We start from the raw sequence: 18,992 nt of genomic DNA, 5'->3' as shown, positions 1-18,992 counted from the left end.
GAGTAGATTAGTGATATCAATCTTCATGTCTCAGTTTATTTTGTTTTTCTTTATATGCTTAAGGGTAATAATGTATCATACAATTGGAATCTTTAAAGTAGCCACTAACTTTACCAGCACAATAAATGTAGTGGAGTAAAACGTACAACATTTGCCTCCGAAATGTAGTGATTAAGTATCATGAAATGAAAATACACCTCAAGTACCATTAAACACAAACAGTGTTTAATGGTCTTGAAACTAGCCTCAGGGATTTTTAACAAGACACATATTTAAGATCAGATAACATCCTCAAAGCCCTTATTGTGTCAGTTGATATTTGACTTTAGTGCAGTATATTAATACATACCCAAACAAGTGTGTTAGTCATCTGACAAACAGTCACTCAATCATGTGTTAATGAGAAACTAAATACAAATGATCTATCAATAATATGGGTTTGTTTAGACAGAGAAGTGACTGACTAACACAAGTGAACGTGCTGTGACCTGCGGCAAAGCATTAGCACTAGGTAATGTAAGACAACTTGGAGACACTAAGGATTTTGGTTATTTGCATGCGTGGAAGCGGGTGTCAAATCAAATGTGGAATTACACACATGGTTACACGCCCAGAGGTGTGTTTGATTGGCATCCTCCTGACTCCGGTTGAACTTGATGGGAGCATCTCTAAGTTGAGTGACACTTCTGAGGAAGGAGAGGTCTTTTTAAACAAGATCAAACGTATAAGTTACTGGCTGAATAAGATCCAGCCTCACCCTGAGGCTGGATCTTATTCAGCCAGAGTAACTGGATACACCAGTGAATACCTATGATCATACGCAGTGTAGATACTGATATGAATGTTCACTTCCATGTGCATTTTATGATATCTAAGCAACTTGCAGCAGATTGTGTCAGTGCATGTGCACTTTTACACAAAAGCACAAAGATCATTTTTCAGACACTAATAGAGAGTTTGGTGTGTGTGTGTGTGTGTGTGTGTGTGTGTGTGTGTGTGTGTGTGTGTGTGTGTGTGTGTGTGTGTGTGTGTGTGTGTGTGTGTGTGTGTGTGTGTGTGTGTGTGTGTCTGAGTTAATGTCAGGCCCACTGTTTCTGTCGGGCATCGTCAGAGCACTTGTGGATTGCGGTGCTGATTTGTTGACATGAAACGGTTTTGCCGAGATTTTCAAAATAAGACAGTCCTTCAAATAAAAAATAACATAAAAAGAGCAACTTCAATAAAACATAAATACAATTGTATTCATGAGATAATAACTGGAAGTACGGGATCTCAATAGGACATTGTATCGTTGCTGTTATTGTTTTACAAGGCAGAGCGCAGTGAAATACACTCAAATAGACGTCTCTCTAGCTGCGCGCTTCCGGTCGCCCGACAGGACGTCATCTCTGTTTGAGCATAAAAACAACCAAGTGGGCGTTGAGTTGGTGTTGTCGTGCTTTTCTTTGCGTTTACTCCGAAAAGTTTCAGAAAATGGTGCAGCAAATCTCCAAATCTGGAGCGAAGGAGACCCCTCTGCTGAAAGCTGGCCATCCTCCGGCAGGTAAGCCGTTGTTCGCGTGACTTTGTGTTGTGGCGTTGGATTTTATTTGTTGTAACGCATTAAAGCCAAAACACGTTGTTGTTGTTGTTTCGCACGGCTCGAGTCTCGACCCAGATGGAGAGCGAGGCGTGCAAATCGAGACCTTAAGTCCGTTTGTTAGTTCTAAAATCCTGCTGTGACGAACAGGTTGCTGCATTATTATCGTGTGATTCGCTGATTTCTGTTAATGCTAATTGCCTTTTGTGCATCCGCGGATCACGCGCACGCTCTTTCTTTGCAAGCAGGCCTCCGCTGAAAGTAACACTGTTCTCATCGGCTGAACGCTCATACAGGCACGAGGAAGAGCATGCACAATCCCCGCAGTGCACACTGACTGTTATTAGGAGGAATTTGTCTATCGGAGAAATTCTCTTATTTTAATTTCGTATTGTGCTTTTTTTTTTGCATGTAAACTAATACATTTTACTTGTTTGCATTTTAAGTGAGCGTTGCAAGATTTGTGGAGAGCTGCTTCAACGTCTAACTCGCGTTGTAATGTGGAAAAGATGTCGCATTAGTTATTGTTTAAATAAAGTAATGCCTTCTCATGTGCCCCCCTCCCCCCATCCCAGCCTGGCTCTGGTGAGGGCGTGACTTGTAAGTCGTCAAATTTAAGGGATTTTTTTTTGTTTTTTGTTTTTCAATGATTAAGCCTTAGGTTAATAAAGTGTAACAAATCTGGAAAAAAAAAACTTTGTTATGGCCTTAATCCTCTTGTGACTCTTCAGATTGATGTCTGACCCACAGGTTAGAAATACTTAGAGCTAGACCACTTGCTCAGCTTGGTCTCCAGTTATTGTCGCATAATGACCTGGCAGCGACCATACTTTGACCATCTGTATAGCATTTTGATTTTTAGCCTGAAGATTGTTTTGTAGACTATTAACCCACATTTAACCCATGCTCTTCTCTGGGTCAATAGTGAAGGCTGGAGGTAAACGGGTCGCCAAGAAAAGCTTCGACGAGAGTGGCACACATGGGATTCCAGACAAGGAAACCAAGAGGACTGATAAACTAAGGTTGGCTGGCAGTCTTCATCTTTAAAATTTATAATAAAATGGTGTCAACTAAAAGGGATATTGCCTCGCACCATAACATTTTAGCATGGTCAGCAGTGTTTTTGATCTAGTAGCCAACTGAAATTAGTTTTAAAGTGAAACCTTTTGGTGTGTGTGTGATCTTGCAGCAGGTCCCTCACCACCTCCAACAGGATGCAACAAGTTGGTATTCTTCTGGCAGGAACTCTTGACAAGGTAAAGGAGGGGGAAAAACTCATTTTTAAAATGCCATTTGCAAACTGGAATAGTCACAGTGCGTCTCGTGCCACATTGTGTGTGATAAACTCCTGCCTGTTTGCAGCTGAGCCATAACTTTCCAGAGACTCCAGTGAGCGTGAGGCACGGCAAGGTGCGCCCTGCATTGGAGAAGCCCTACTCCCCCCGGTCCTTTGTCATCCAGCAGCCGAGGAAGTTTTGAACAACAAGTGTTTAAGAATATCCAGGAGGGAACCATGCTAAGTCATCCGTGAAAGACAAACATGAAGCGCTAGACACGCAAGGGGACTGACTGGGATGTCTGTAAAGTGTCGGTGTTTATGGAGGGAGAGCTTTCGTTGAGCTCTGTTTACTTTCTAGGCTGTACTTGTTTATAAGAATACTTTAAAGCAGCATTGAATCTGTATTTTCTAGTGTTGTGAGAGAGAGAAATGCTGTAGTTGTATGTCCCAGCTGATGACAACCAGATGGTGTTTGGGTATGTTTAATATGAGGGTTGGGGGTTGTTAAGTGAGGTTTTATGAGACTGCTTTTTTCCAGTGAAATCTTCACAATGTGGCTCTTATTAGATTTGATAACAATTGTATCAACAAATAAATTGCATGGACTTACTAGATTGTGGATCTCTTTTTTTTTTTTTTTTTTTTTTTTTTTTTCCTTTGTGTATTTTGCAGTAAGCTACAATGACCACTAGGGGGAAGCAAATCGCTATTTATAACAAATCAGGATCTTTGAACTTCAAACATCTAACTTTAAGCCTTTGTTGTCTTTTCAAGCATTTATTCACTTTGATACATACTCCTGTGCCTTGCAATAAGAGACTTCATCGACAATCTTGAATATCGTGCTGATCAAAAACAATCTAATTGTTGTGCTACACCGATTTCTGTCATGTTTGTGCAGAAAAATAAACTGACGGATGGTAAGAGATACTGAAAGAAGCCAAAACCACACATCAAAAGATGAAACGCTGTGTTTTTTTTAGCAGCTTTCTGATTATAAGCTGGTGTAAAAGTGAGGCAATGAAGTCAATGCTGCAAAAGGAACATAAAGAATCTGTAATTTTCTAGTAATCTCAATATCTTTATTAGGCCCCTTTTCAAAGATATTTTCACTTGTCATAGGTCCTTTCTATGTGTCGCAGTTATCCATCTTGCACAATACCATGAGCATGAATGGAATTCAACCTTCAATATAACCGATTTCTCACACCCTGTACGGTAAAGGTCTATTTTGTTAAAGCACTCACCATTACCAACACTAAATGCATTGTGGGAAAACCACACGGTGGGCCTACAGAGACCATTCTCTTCTATAGGAAGATTACATTTTACACAATGTTCTGCCCCATTCTAAGTGGATTAATACTTAATGATTTATAGCTTTAGGGTTGTTGCCCATTTTCATTAAACATCTGAAAAACCTTTTCTTTGGTGTGAAATCAGCATTTTTATTTATTTAAAAATGTATGCTCTCTCCCTTATTTTTCAGAAATAAAGTGTGCATATTCTCCATACTGTCCTGTGTGGAACTTTTTAATTGACAGGAAGTAAAAGCTACCTGACCGTTGGGCCTGAACACTATCTTTTAGTAATGCTATACTTACGCACACCCCGACGCTACAGAATGAGCCTTTGTGTCCAAGTTATCAGTTTCAATAAAAGCCCTGCGAGTGTGGAAATACAATAGCTTCTCCCATCCTAATGCCAAATAGGTTGAGTGTGAGCATGCAAGTGTGTTTGCCCCTGTCCTTGTGTGTCATGTTGTCCATTTGTTCACTCACGACCTTCTTGTTTGCAACAGAAAGCCCACAAACAATATCTGGTCGTTTGTTCGCCCAACAGAGTACTCAACGATAGCCTTGCAAACACAACGTGCCAACCTTAATTTCCCAGTGATGCTCATGCTGTTCACACAAGCCTATTGTGCCATCTGTGTGTGTAAAGTTCAGAGACCCCATCAGCTCTGTTTGAGGAGTGGAGCAGTTGGTGGTCTTCTGACTTGCAGACATGGAGCATTTCTCTGCCAGTGTCTGCCCGTTCTCTGCCATGTGAAGAGCCTCGCTGACCCTGTGACGCCCACCACACTGCTGAGAAAACACGGTCCGCCGAATGTATAACACCACCTCACACGGAGGGGTGGGAGGACTGAGAAGATGTGGTGTGCAGTCCTGAAATATGTTCCTGTCACCACAGTACACTTTTTAAAGTATGCAGGTTAACGCCTTACATTGCAGAATTACAATTGACAAAATACACAATTATAATTTTTATGGCATTACACTTCTGTTGAACACACCTCTGGCGAGACAAATGTGTTCACATGAAACAAACTGCATACAATATTGTCACCTCATGAGGTCCCCATAGAGTAAGGGGTGCTGTGAGCGTCACTTGATGGACAGAGGGTGAGGCAGAAAGCCTTTGCAGTTATTATATTGCACAGAGTAAGCACTGATTTGCACTTTTGACGCTTTAAGTTAATTAGATGCTGTTTTTTATATACCTGCATGTCTCTCCATAGAAATGACGTGTGAATTAAGATCATATGCTGATATGCCGCCAACAGTAGACACCGATTCAGCAGTACACACTAAGCTACTGTCACAAACCTAAGCCAATTACGCTTAATTTACATAAAAGCTTTGACTCACGTTTCAACCCATCCTCACCTAATGTGCATCAACAAGGATGAAGTTACATAGTATAATACATACAGTACATAAGTATTTGCAATAAAATGTATTAATAGTAAAAGTGCTTGTTGTAAAGAATGTGATAAATCGTTGATGTTTTAATGTTGTCGCCGTTCAGGTGGTGCAATGTAGCAATGCATCATGTTTTATGAGCTTCTTTAAATCTTGTGTATAAAATCTTAATCTGCAGAGTAACATGATAATGATAAAATAAGATTAATATATGGAGTAAAAGTTACAACATAATAAAATATTTTGATCTGAAAAAAATCATTTCTGCGAGGGCAAGATGACGTCTTTCTTATATTGCCCCAAAATCAAAAAATATATTACATTTTCCAAATATATAAAAAAGAAAAAAAGCAGCAAATCCTGACTCTTCAGAAGCTGGAATTAGAAATGTTTGGCAATTTTGCTTGATAGGTGACTTACACAATTGTAATTATACCAATTATCAAAATGATTGTTCATACATTCTAAAGTTATTAATCGTCTCGCCTCTGACAGGAAGCCTACTGGTGCACAAGTATAAAGTTGTACAAAATGGAAAAAGGCTAAACCTCTGTAGTTTTCAACATCAGCATTAATCTAGCTCATCAAAAGTCTTTAATATCATGTTAAACAAAATGTATTTTTAATGGCCTGTAACTGTTAAGCTAACACATCAGTGTTTTAAGCCTGATTCCAGCAAATCTAGCCTCAGTATATTTAAATTTGACTAACAAATTAAATAAAGGATTCAGTAATTATCTTGAAATATTATCCTGACAGTGTGGTGAGCCTTTGAAACAGCATAAGATAAAACTGCATCTCAAGATTTATTTTCACAGTTTTAGTCATGATTTCCTAATAATTTTCTTGGAGGTTTCCTGGAAAAAAACAACAACTATGTAATCTGGTATTTTTAGCTGTGTTAAGCAGGGAACAGCTTCATTTCAATCATCACAATGAGCAGCAATTTGAACAAATAAGAATAGAAAATCCAAGAGACAGAACTATATTTGAGGGACTTTCTTTGAGGACTGTGTTTCTGGCACCATACCCCTGATTACAAGCCTTTAAATTACAAGCCTGCAGTTTACGGGTTATCCTAATCCATGTATCTTCTTGCATCTAGCATCCTGTCGTGTCCATGAGGCACGCACAGAGACACGAGGAGGAAGAGGAAAAGAGGAGGAGGGAGGAAGTGTGGTGGTGGTGGTGGTGGTGGTGGTGGTGGTGGGGGGTGGGGTGGGGGGGGGGGGGGGGCGTTCGCCTCGGTTCCTTGGCCTCTGTTGATGTGCCTCCCTCACCGATGACCTCACGCCGGGAGGAGGAGCCCAGCGTCCGGTAGCCTACCTTGGTGGATCCGGTGGGAACTGAGTTCGTGTGGAGATACGCTGGAAGACCGGGGACAACTTTTTTTGGGGGTGCTTTTAATATCCATGACATTTATCAGGTAAGACTCTAAAAATAACTATTCTCAAGTTGTCGTCAAGAGTTGTCCCGGAGGTGTCGCTTCACCGGTTCGGTCAAAGTAACGCCTCAGAGAGTTGTTCCAGTCAGGAGAGTTTTGGTGGCATTTTTTTTTTTCCTGGGAGGAATGTGTCGAGACATGCCCATTGAGGCGCCGTCAAAACCCACCGGGAATGACAGCAACGTGTTTTATTTCCCACATATCCCGGGTTATTGTCGCCTCTGTGTGTGGACTTATTTCCCGTGTCGCCGACGTGACTGACGTTACGTTATGTGCCCGTTACTCGAGCCACGAGCTCGCAGCGTTAACTTGAATCAAACGGAGCACGCAGGTAACGTTTCCGTTGAGTTTGGTGCGACGTGACGCTAACCGGACACACACGTCACACTCAAACTCACTAACGTTAAATTGAACAAGTTTATCTTTGGGGTTTTCACTTTGAATTGTAATCGATTAGTCGATTAGTCGATTATATTGGCACCAGTTTTGATGATGATGAATTACTAAAGTAGCAAATAGCTACAGATATGAGAGCAGTGCCGTTGAGTGATAGTAAACAGCTAATATGTACGTAATAACACTTCCTGTGACATGGGTCTGCAATTATTGCTATATTGATCATTTAATGTCAGTTAAAAATGCATATCACTATTAGTGTCAAATGTCACCCTGGCTCTGCAGATTAAAAATAATAATATATATTTTACAGATTAAACAATGTATGGGTGATTTGATTATTTCATGCTTTTTGCTGGTTACTGTATCTGGTGACCTTTCTAAAGACGAACAGATATCCAAGAACATTTGAAGATAGATAATAGGTGTGGCGGAGTAAGGGCCTGCTCAGTAGGATGCAGATGTTTAGCAAAATGGTTAATTACTTTTCTTATAACTGTGTGGTCTTGTTTGATGCCAATGTTAGTCTGTATTTTGTGATTGGATGCAGTGGTTTTCAAACCAGGACCCAACCCAGATATAGTAGTAGGTTTAAGGCTACAGGACTGTAATCTTGTCTGCCCACATAGATTGAGTCATTGAAGTTTGACCACTGGCTCAATATGACTTTTGCTGTTTTCAGCGTATTTTTTAATGGAGGATTATCCTTGTAACTCAGCCAGGTGCTTTGAAAAGTTCTGTTTTCCCTTTTCAGAGAAATTGCTTGTAAATGTCAAGATGCCGTTTTGATCTTTGAGAGCACATGAAGTCATCGATTCTGTGTTCTCTCTGAGCAAGTGCTATAAAGTCTTCATAATCTCTTGGCGGTCTTCCTGCTATAACATTAGCTATGTCTTGAGCTGAGTTATTTTTCTCAATCTAGCTTCAAGGGAAACTCCACTCTACATACAGCGTTGATTTAACATTTTACACTCAACAGGTGCAGCAAGCAGGCTTTGCTGCTGACAATGCTGCTAACCTCCAGTTAACCTGGAGACAGTCAGTATTAATTTTCCAATATAATTTCAGGCAGTTTTACGCTGATTTACAATGGATATGCATGCTTGTATTCCAAGGCTAGATTTACCACAATTGTCTTCCAACTGCAGGGTTATGAGATGTTTGCGCTACAGAGCACTCATCTTATTGAAAGTGCCACAAGAGTTTGCCTTCCAGTAACTACAGAGCTTGGTTCCCATGGTCCCCAGCCAGTTGGCCTGTAACAGATGCTGGCATCAGAGTCGCATTGTTATGGCTGAGGAGGGAAAGTTATTGGAGCCAGTGACCCGACGGACAGCACACACTGAGTTGTTGTTGATGTTGATCATGATGATGATGAGTTTGTACTTTTGAAAAGGGCTACTCATTGCAGAAGCACTTGGTTTCCAATAGGAAACAGGAAAGCCATATCTTTAGGGTTTAGTTTGGTTCAGGACCCCTAATGTCAGCATACTGTTTAACAAAGATAGTTTTCTTTTTTATGAATCCTGATTGTTGTGCCGTGGCATTCTATATAATTGGGATTTAAATTCTCTTGATATTAAAATACAAATACAAGCAGCAACATAATTTCCTAACACACAGATGCTCTCAAACCATACTTATATTTTACAGTTTAGCTGATTTACTATTGGTTTGGTTTGGTTTCTTGGACTTTGCAGTAGATTTTGGATTTTAGCTTAAATCTGAAAGCTAAAGTACTATCATCCATCTACTTATCACAAGGGCTCTCAAGGAAGCCGTCTCCTATGCTATCCAAGTGATCTTCATAATGTGTACTCATGGCCAAGACATGTTCACATATCAAAATCATTGAGGTGGTTTTTGGGCATGTTGTAAAATAACTGTGTAATACCGGAGGAGGCAAGTAGCTGTTAGCCCTTGAGCTACTGAAACTGAAGCAGTGTGTTTATTGCCACGCTGTGGGTGCGACACAATCTCCAGCAATGAGGTAGCTGAAGAGCCATAAAAACCTAACATGACTAACACGGCAAAAGAAGGATAATACTCTATTTTCTACTTACTCTTTATTTGCCTTCTAAAAGAAGACTCATGTCACAGACATCATATATAAGTCCTAAAGTTCTAAAAGCCCTACATATTTACCAGGGAAATAAATGATGTTGTATCCTCAGTGCTGGGGTGAAGGATCATACACAGGCCTACTGGCAAAGTGGGATTGTGTAATTGAATTAGCTCAAGTTTCCTAAAGGCTCATGGCACGTTTTGTATCAAAACGCCTCGCCTTACCATTTAATTTCCCCTCAGGTCATCTATTAAAACATTACAGAATTACAGTCATACATATTGAGTTGCGTTTGTTGGTTAGTGTCCAAGTATGACTCATTCTACACAATTTTATACCAATGCTGAATTTATCATAACATAACTTTATCTCTAGAGTTGAAAGTCCATGTACGCAGGCGTGTATGCATTTTTTAAGGTCTATGCACAAGCATATGTGTGCTCATGCTTGCATGTGTGTATCGAAAGCACGTGTGTGTCTGTTTGGAATTGCTTCTTAGTAACAGCTGTTACTGATTTACATCTTTGTCAAGCTTTTTTGAAAAAGCCAGACAGCCAGACAGACAGAGAGAGGTAGAGATGCAGCGCCCCTCAGGCATGCCAAAGTGTGGAATTCAGTATTTGTGTCAAGGTAATTGCAAAGAATGAATTTTGTGATACATTTTGTTGACATTGGCAAAACGATAAAGCAGAATTAGTATTCTTTCTTTCCAGTGTGTCATGATTATTTTAGCTTCGTTAGCTAGTGCAGCTCTAGCAGCTACAGAAAAGGTCATTTTCTTTCTCAGTGTTCTCGCTGTGTATATTCTGCTTTTAGTTTCAATAAGATACAATTGAACTCTACATTTAGGTGGGGAAGGCCCGGATTAGATGTCCACCTTAAGCATTGGACCCTCATAGACTTAAATAACATGACTTCTCTAATTAGTTATACAGGAGGAGAGTGTATGGTCTGTCCTCACTATTTTAAGCCCACAACACCTTTGCATTGTGAACAATCACTTTACAATTTCACAGTGGGATGGCCACTCGCCGTCTGTGAATCTTTAAGGCCAGACATTGGAACCGTGTGTGCATGATATATTCTTATCATAACAATTTATCGGTGAAACTAATCTCATTGGGTCAGATGTGTCTGTAAAAGTCGGCGCACACAAAAGACTGAATCAAAGCTTGTCTCATGTGACAACAGTATCTGTATGTAGTTTGTATATTAATGGGCAAAGCTAGGTGTTCTTTCCTATTCAGTTATGGCATACAAACTGATAATCCACCATGCATCCTTCGCTGTTAAATGACATTAACTAAAGTTCACTCAGTATGGATAAAGTGAGACAGCTAAGAATAAACCTGCACTCAAACTGAAAGTGGGTATGGTATCTTATCTGCAAAGTGCTTCTTGGTCTGAAGCCCTATTCAATGCACAGTGACTAAAATCCGGGCTTATAGGCATATAGTGTTTCATTTTAAGTAAGTTCATATACGTAACCCTGTGACCTACAAATCTTAGCATACGATAATCTCTCTGTGGTTACAGGCGCTTCCTGTAGACTTTAAACACAACTGTTAATGTTTTACCCTTAATCAAACACCAGGCTTTCTGGGAGGCAAATGTTGAATTGAGTGTAAGCAATAGGCTGATGGTACAGCTTTGTTTATTTCTTACTCCAGATGTTCATTAACGCTTAATTGCTATGGCAAATCAGTGATAGTGATACAGTTAAATCTGCAGTGTTCACAGGAGTTAATGGCTGTAGCTCTGATGAGATGATTGTTGTTACTCAATGTGCAGTTAGTGCTGGCTGATGATTTCAGAGGAGAGGTGGTTGTTGGTGTGATGTAACTAGTGTGTAATTGTTCAAGAGGAAAAGGCAAGGCTCAGATTGGAGAAACTGGTTTGTGAAAGCTTGGAAGGAAGACCCACTGCACTGTTAACTCATTCATAAATCCATCTGTCAAGCTAAATTAATGTAGGTTATTTGCAAGTGTATAGCTGGCTCAGTTTTTATTTTAATCTGGTTAGGTTGTGCAATGTCCTCTCTTATTCCAACCTTTTAGTTTTAGGGTTAGGACCTGGGGTGCAACTGTGAATTCAGAGCAATGATTGTTTTCTAAAACATGCCTTGACACTTCTAGAGCAACACTGCTGGTATAAAAAGACACAATTACTGCTGAGCCAGCATGTAGCCCTGTGTATGGATTCATTATTCATCAGTCATATTAGAAACGATCAAGGACAAGTGGCCTCAGAGGTTGAATCAGTCTTTCCAAAATGACAGTTCTTTTCCCACGGCCGTCTAATGAGCAGAGTTATCCTTTTTAATTTCACGCTGAGCCATGTGGCTAATCCTCCTCAATAACAAACTATCTGGCTTTGCCCCAAGCTAGATTTTTGAATCAGTGTCTGTGATATCATGGTTCAATATAATTTCCTACCAGGCAAAGATAAATAATCACAGGTCTTTTGAAATAAATATCGGTCTGTTTCCTCATAATTTAGTTTTGAAGAATTTTGAAGAACACAGTGCTACCGATGATAGCATCCTTATCCCATATAATCTTAGAGAAAGCTTGTGTAGAAGAAACCATTCAAGCCACTGCTTTTCTTTGCATCGAATTGCTCTTGTCAATTGCAGAAACTATTTTTATAAACCTAAGAACCTTTTTAGGTCACATGTATTTCAACTGCAGGTTTGAGGTTTGGTTCCTGGGCGTTTAAAGATACTGCTTCCTGATGACCCTCTGGCTCTGGATGGAGTTTGCATTGCTGAATGTTGTGGGAAGGTCAAGCATAGACCTTGAGGCTGCTATAACTTGTGTGTGCAGTATTCAGTCCGACTAGTCAGGCTTTTCAGGTAAATGGCATGAGCGCTGGTTGGTTTACACACTTGTCAACGGGTTTCCTCTTTGTTTAGGCAGTTAGTGCGTGGCATGTATTTTGGACAGTTTGGCACAAATTATTTGCCCTCCTTGGGTCTCTTATCCGTCTCATTATACTTTGAAAACTCAGGAAGTCTTTTTATTGCTTAAATTTGCTGCCATTTGACTTTCAAAGATTTCCTTTAAGAGTGAAACAATGATGCTGCAATACTGACTGCCTTCAAATGAAGTTTGAAATGCATATGCTTGGGCAATGTTGGTCCCTGTGATACACAAATGTGCTGAATTACTTCAAAACTTAAAGTAAAGTTAAATATTACTGAAATGTTTAGCAAGAATTGCGTGCATGTGAGTATGTTTAAACCACTCGCCTGTCAAATGATACATGCAGGATGTAGTATTATATTATCAAGTTCCAAGACATTTAACTTTTCTGCTCATTATAAGATGAAAACCTGCTTCTCGTCGGCTCTAAGGTTGGGGCTGTCCTGGAGGCACTTCAAACTGGTAGACTAGTTATATAAAAATGTCTGTTCTTTTGTTATTTCCCTTCCACTCATGTGAGTGTGAATAACAACCTTTGCTTACAATGGCCGACACTGAGACTGTGTTGTCCTCCATGCCTACTCCCCACACTTCCTTCTTCGAGGGTTTGTTAGCTAACTTCTCATTGTTTATGGACCACTTGAACTCAACGTCCAGGCTGGGGCCTGTTTCCTGCACTCAGTAAATGGACAACAAAAGAATAGACAATTATGGCGTTCACAGAGACATTTTAAAAATATCCAAACACTTTGAGGCAGTGTTTGATAAACTAACTTGAGTGTCCGCCAATAATGAGAATTTCCGTGTTGCTATGACAACAGTGTGGAAATCAGAGTGATCATTCATGTAGAATCTGTTGATCAAAATAGCTGTAAGGGCGTATCAGCTGGCAAGAAATGAACATGCAGGGTATAAAATAGCTGTTTCCTGCAATCCTGGAAGAGTGGTAAAGTTTATCAGAGCTTAAAGGTGCCACCCAATAAAGGACAAAGCAGGTTGTAACCCACCAACCACCAATGTATGTGTAAAGCTTCCTTGCCAGAGGCAGTGGGGTCAAACAATCCTATTTCCGTTCTATATATAGCTTCTCAGATGACTGTAGTATAGCTACATGACCCCATTAAACACATGTCACATACACATTGTTCAGGTGAGGATCTTTTCTTCCTCACATTCTGTATGGATTTGAACTCCATCAAGTCAGGAATGACCTGAAAAACATACATGTTGGTAACCTGAGGCACCCCTCAACCACCCTGGTTTCCAATTTGTCTTCTGTGAAAGGAAACCGTCTCTTCATTGTACAAGAGACTGGAGTCTTTTTTTTATTGTTGCCTTGAACGGTTCCAAGGTAACAGAAGGTCCACATTTGAAGGTCATAGAGCTGACATATGCCTGGTTGAAAATGCCAGCCGTGGGGAAACATCCTTAATCTTACATGGCACTGTCCAAATACAGTGATAAGGTCTGCTGTCTGTTCCTTCCATTGCTTGGGGAATTTTGAAGCCTGTTGATGACTTTTGGTGGTTGGTCTCTTGGCATAATATTGCCCTGTTTCTCCAGAGCTTTTTCTTGCTTTTGGTGTGTCTTGCACAGAGCAGATGTGAATATTGCGAGCATATTTTGTCCTTTCAGCCTGTGTGTGTCCACAAAGACCCGTGAGCCACTGTGTGACTTTCACAGCTCTGTTTTAATATTGAGAGGCCCCTTCTTAGAGGCCACGCTTTGAGGATGATATCCAAATGCAGCTTAAAAGCACTGGGATTGATCTGACTTTGAGGGCTATCTGGATGCCCGTCTTTCTGCATACCATGCAGTCCATGAATCCTCTGTGAGGAGACTTTCTTACAAAGGTCACAGCTATATCCCCACCACAGCTTAAGCTGAATTGGATGTTTGTTGTGGTGCCTTTGCTATCGTAGGATCCACATTTTCTCCCATCTACTTCCAATAAAAACATCCTAAGGCCTAGGCAACATCAACACATATTGTCCTCATGTCTATTTAAAATAATGTAGATTTTCTTAGCATGTAAGTTAGAGGTGTGTGTATTCACTGACCTCACGATTCGATTCAATTTTGTTTCATGACCAAACATTCATGACCAAACATTATTGGAATTAGTACAATGATAACATCATCTTGATTCCTGACCATCTGTGGCTATTGCAACCTAGTGTCACAGTTGTCTGTTCAGTGGGCAAGAATGTGTCAATGTCTTGTGGGGAAAAGTATTCAGACTGTTGTAGTATGTAGCACTGGGTGTATGTTGTGGCTCCGGGAACCAAAAGACTGTTGTTACAATACATGTTGTGATCCCTATATCATTGTTAGATGAGTAGTATTGACAACACTGTCATCCAACATGTAACTTGTCTTTCTTTGGAGCAATGTTCAGGGCTTAATTCCCCTCACCTTGGCTGTCTAGTGGAGGCACACCTCAGGATACAAAGTGATGAGTGTGGATGATGGCTGATGAGGTGTTGTCTCATTCTCACAGTTGGTACTGACTATGTGTGTCTGGTTGCTGTGATTAGGGGGCAGGGAGGGGGGGGGGGCATGGAAGGAATTTGTCATGTTGGCTTTTGATGTTTCAGGAGGGCGTTTCTCATTTCCTTTGGGTTAACCTGAGTGATGTTTATTGTTACTGTGGAGATGAGCAGCCAGCTCCCACACAGCAGTTAGTAGTTCTACTTACCACGCAAATGTAAAACACTAAGCCATATTATACTAAACTACACTCTTCTGTATACATACAGATGGGCACAGTCCTCAGATCTGTTTCAACCTTGACGCCATGTTCTTTGTTCAGACAGCTGCATTCTTAAGAATTGCATTAAATCCAGTTCCGGAAGTGCTGCTGTGTACTTGATCCTTCCATCTGACCTCCCTGTTATTACATCAATATTTCAAATGAAATAGGCTTAAAACATACCAGACTTACATGACTACATTACAATACATGTAGATTATACCACAACAGGAATTAGTTTAAATTGTACAACCTTTACCTTATGACTGTCATTTGGTTGGTTGTTGTCACAAAGCTGGATCAGTCAGTAAGAAATGTATTTTTCTTCAGTGCAGACTACTTAAATCTACTATGTTGACACTTTAGCATGGTCTTGTTAATGCAGGTCTTACATGTCAAGTTCGGGTGTTACTTGTGAAGGGACTTGCCTTGAGAGAGAAGAAGACAAGGCCATGGTTACACTGAAAGCACCTGACCTTCCTGATCTGATGACGTAAGCGAAACCAGTTATTTCACAGAAGAAATCAGGACTATTAAATCATCTCCAGATAGAGGATGATGGATTGAATCTGCCAGACCTAGAATTGCATTATGAAGCCTCTTAGGGTGGATGTTATGGGTGGGATATTGAATTAATGTTTGGCAACTTTAAATGAAATCCGTTTTCACTACAGACTGATTGAAGGGCATTGATGTTATATTATTTCAAAACTGAACCGTGGCCCTGCCTCCTGCCATAGCCCTGCTGATGAAGATGTGAGGTCCATGTGTACAGATCGTAAAGCCCTCCGAGGCAAATTTGTGATTTTGGGCTATACAAAATAAACTGAATTTAATTGAATTTAATTGAACAGAGCCAAATAAATTGAAGATGACCATGTGGATCAGTTCCAGACAGTAAATATGGGGTAAAATAGGGTTGGAGAGTATGATGGGCTTGCTTTGTGTTCGTTGTGCTGCTTTGGTAGGCTTGAGGTACAGAGGCTCATCAGGGATTTGGTCCCTACATCTCCACCTCCAATAACAGATTCAGTAGAGGCTCTGCTTCACATTGTTTCATCTGACACCATCAAGGAGGAAAAGGGTGAATTGATAGCCTCTCTGTCAGCAGCAAAGGAGGACCTAGATTTTTATAGCCTGGATTTTGGGGTTGAGAATTCAGTGTGTTTTGTTTGCAGTAGGCATACCCTTATTTGGTTGAAACCATTATTTGCATTGGAAAGATTGCTCTGCTGCTATTAATACAGCAAGTTAGCAACCTATAATGTGTTTAGAGGGTTAAAAACCAAAAATCCCACACAATTTAGTGTTTTAACTGCTGCTGTGTTTAGTTCAGGATGTTTTTTTCCATTGTAAAATGTCATAAGACTATAAATAATTCCAAAGTAAAACAAGCACATCCAAGCCGGACCGTCAGTTTCACAATGGATTCACAATGCGCACTAGCTCGAGAACAACCATGGAAAGGGGTTGAAACATCCAAGTTCATCCGCATAGCATCAATTACATGTGGAATTCAAGGTATTTGACAGAGTGTTTTCCTGCATAACAAGATAGGAGAAGTTGTCCTTTTCTGTTTAAATATTAGAGCATTCTTTCCATGCGCCCCTCCACTGATGACCTGCAGGATTGGGAGTGCTGTGGGAAAACTCCCTGGTGGGTGCCAGCTAAGCAGTATGAAATGCGGATATAGACAGTTTTTCCATTGCTGTTAGATTTTTGAGGACACATTTTGTTTCGTTTGTTTAGTTCTGGGGAACATAAATACTTGCATTTGTAGATGTTTGGATGGTTTTCTTATTGACATCTGTGAATAGAGGAAATGGCCTCTGTTTGCTGGATACTTAGTACTGTTTTGGATGAGTGACAATAGAAACATTTCTGTTGTTTTGTCGTGCTTTGAGTGACTGAATTTATGTTTTCTCCCAGGGGCCTTACAGAGAGGCTTTCAGGAATCTTGCCATGTTCAAGGCAGTGCTGAAGAAGAGCAGAGATGGAGGCAAAGGGAGCAAGAAGGATTCAGGTATGTGGAAGATCAGGAGGAAAAAACGTCACGCTAGGTTTCTTGAAACAAACACTCCGCACCCCAAAGGCTTTGACACAAATTATATTCAGAGGCAGATAGATGTACACTTTATATCTCTCATTTCGAAAAATTTAAACTTTACAAGGTAAACGGAGAACTTAAATACAGGTAGGGTGACAAAATAGCAGTGGTGTACAGCTTAAAAATAAATTAAGTTGTTAGTTTATGACACAATTGTAAGCACTGACCATAACTCAAATTACTTTAATTAAGGATTTGGGACAGTACATATATGAAAATGTTGTTGCATGTTTTGTTTAAAATGTAGCTTTGCACCGCAAACAGGCTCAGTAATGGTTAGGACCTATATAGTCTGTGTTCGGAGAGTGTGCAGTAAATTAACTTTGCTCACAGAAGTCCAACATCAGCCCACTCCGTCTTTGAATCACTCAAAATCCATAGAACCACTGTCACGTCTATACCTGTTGATTCAGAGCAGGATAGTCAATCTTTCTTCGATTCTTTTTTTTACTATAGAAACAACTCGGGCATTGTGTCATATGTGAACAGATGTTTTCTTTTCCTTTGGAAATCTGTAGTATTTCCCAACATGACTAAACATGAGTCACGCTCAGCAATACATTGTTGACTAGTCTCTTGTTCATACAGTACAACGTCCCCCTCCACTGATCTGTCTTTACATAGCATACGACCATTTATACTGCATCTACCAGCCTAGACTTGATTTACGGCCTCAGGACTGGTTTCAACAGGTAGTCTGGTTTAAACTGTTACTGTACACAGCAGATTCATTTCTGCATTTGTCTGACTTGATTGTTTCACTCAATGCTAAATTTAAACGGGAAAAGATCACCTCCCATCATCTCCACTGCTCTTCAGCCCAGTACAAAAGGACAATTGAGTATTGTTTTATATCAAGTTGTTGCAACCTGTTTCGCATGTATGAATCACTCAGACATCCACACCCAACACAGGAGTTTCTGTGTGCACGTGAAGGCTGGGAGCAGCAGAGGTTTATGGCGGGATACAGCTCCTTTATCCCAGCCTCACTCTCCCAGTTGGACCCCATCCATCAAGCTAAAGCAGCTCTGTCTCCCTTTCTCATGCTGGGACAATAACATCTAGCCACTCTTCTCTGTTGTTTGGGGCTCTTAAGGCAGACGAGAGGTCACAGAGATACCACAGTTAGCATTAACCTCTGTTTTTTTCACACAGATCACTACTGCATATTTGTTTATTTTCGTGCGTGAAAAGTTTTGTTGTTGTTCAGACCCATTCAAATGTATTGCAAGAATGTTGGCAAATCACCTGCAATAATAGCCTGTATTAAACAAGAGTTATTTATTATATTATCTTGATTATATTCCTTAAAACATTTTGATTAGAATATTGATGAGTTGTATATTGTATTTGATTCCATATTAACACTTGTATTAGTCAGGTATAAAATACGTTTCATTCATTAAAATTAGTAATTTGCCTTAAAAGTATTAAATTGCCACCCTGTGTTTACTTATCTGTTGTCCTTGAAGATGAGAATTTGTTCGTAAATTCAGATCCTTCCTGGGATCTGAAAGGCGATTTGCCACACAGAAGCCCTGATGGGGAAGGCTGTGTTGATCAAATTGGGTCCACTGCAGTGTATTTGATGGTGTCTGAGACAAGGTACCATATTGGACATAAAATATTCATTGCACCTTCTGCAAGGCTTGATTTGATTTTGATCCCAAAGGCTTTGGGAAAGAATGTTGTTTATAAAGTAAATGTCTGCCGCTTTGGAGTTTTGTTCTCTAGTTTATTA

General features: G+C 40.2%; 2 protein-coding genes across 2 annotated transcripts in view; both read left to right on the top strand.

Moving 5' to 3' along the window:
- Positions 1–1,381: 1,381 nt before the first annotated feature.
- Positions 1,382–3,472, top strand: dap1b (death associated protein 1b). The gene is made up of 4 exons (XM_034561485.1): positions 1,382–1,543; positions 2,505–2,601; positions 2,769–2,835; positions 2,942–3,472. The coding sequence occupies exons 1-4, from the start codon at positions 1,474–1,476 to the stop codon at positions 3,056–3,058; spliced, it is 351 nt and encodes a 116-aa protein (XP_034417376.1). The 5' UTR covers positions 1,382–1,473; the 3' UTR covers positions 3,059–3,472.
- A 3,405-nt stretch (positions 3,473–6,877) lies between these two features.
- LOC117750959 (protein TANC1-like) overlaps positions 6,878–18,992 on the top strand; it is an 83,940-nt gene continuing 71,825 nt past the window's right edge. The window contains exons 1-2 of the mRNA XM_034562434.1: positions 6,878–6,989; positions 17,074–17,167. Of these exons, the coding sequence (XP_034418325.1) occupies positions 17,107–17,167 (61 nt within the window). The 5' untranslated portion in view covers positions 6,878–6,989; positions 17,074–17,106. The remainder of the gene's footprint in view (positions 6,990–17,073; positions 17,168–18,992) is intronic.

Source organism: Cyclopterus lumpus, chromosome 21 (assembly GCF_009769545.1).
Source record: "Cyclopterus lumpus isolate fCycLum1 chromosome 21, fCycLum1.pri, whole genome shotgun sequence".
Classification (NCBI taxonomy): Eukaryota; Metazoa; Chordata; class Actinopteri; order Perciformes; family Cyclopteridae; genus Cyclopterus; species Cyclopterus lumpus.
Note: the sequence above shows the minus strand (reverse complement) of the source record. Positions and strands in the feature narration are given on the sequence as shown.

What these genes read in the sequence shown, in the direction of transcription:
- dap1b (XM_034561485.1), top strand. Translation starts at nt 1,474, where the DNA reads ATGGTGCAGCAAATCTCCAAATCTGGAGCGAAGGAGACCCCTCTGCTG. An exon ending in AGCTGGCCATCCTCCGGCAG is followed by an intron (nt 1,544 to 2,504) that starts GTAAGCCGTTGT and finishes CTGGGTCAATAG; the next exon opens with TGAAGGCTGGAGGTAAACGG. An exon ending in TGGCAGGAACTCTTGACAAG is followed by an intron (nt 2,836 to 2,941) that starts GTAAAGGAGGGG and finishes GCCTGTTTGCAG; the next exon opens with CTGAGCCATAACTTTCCAGA.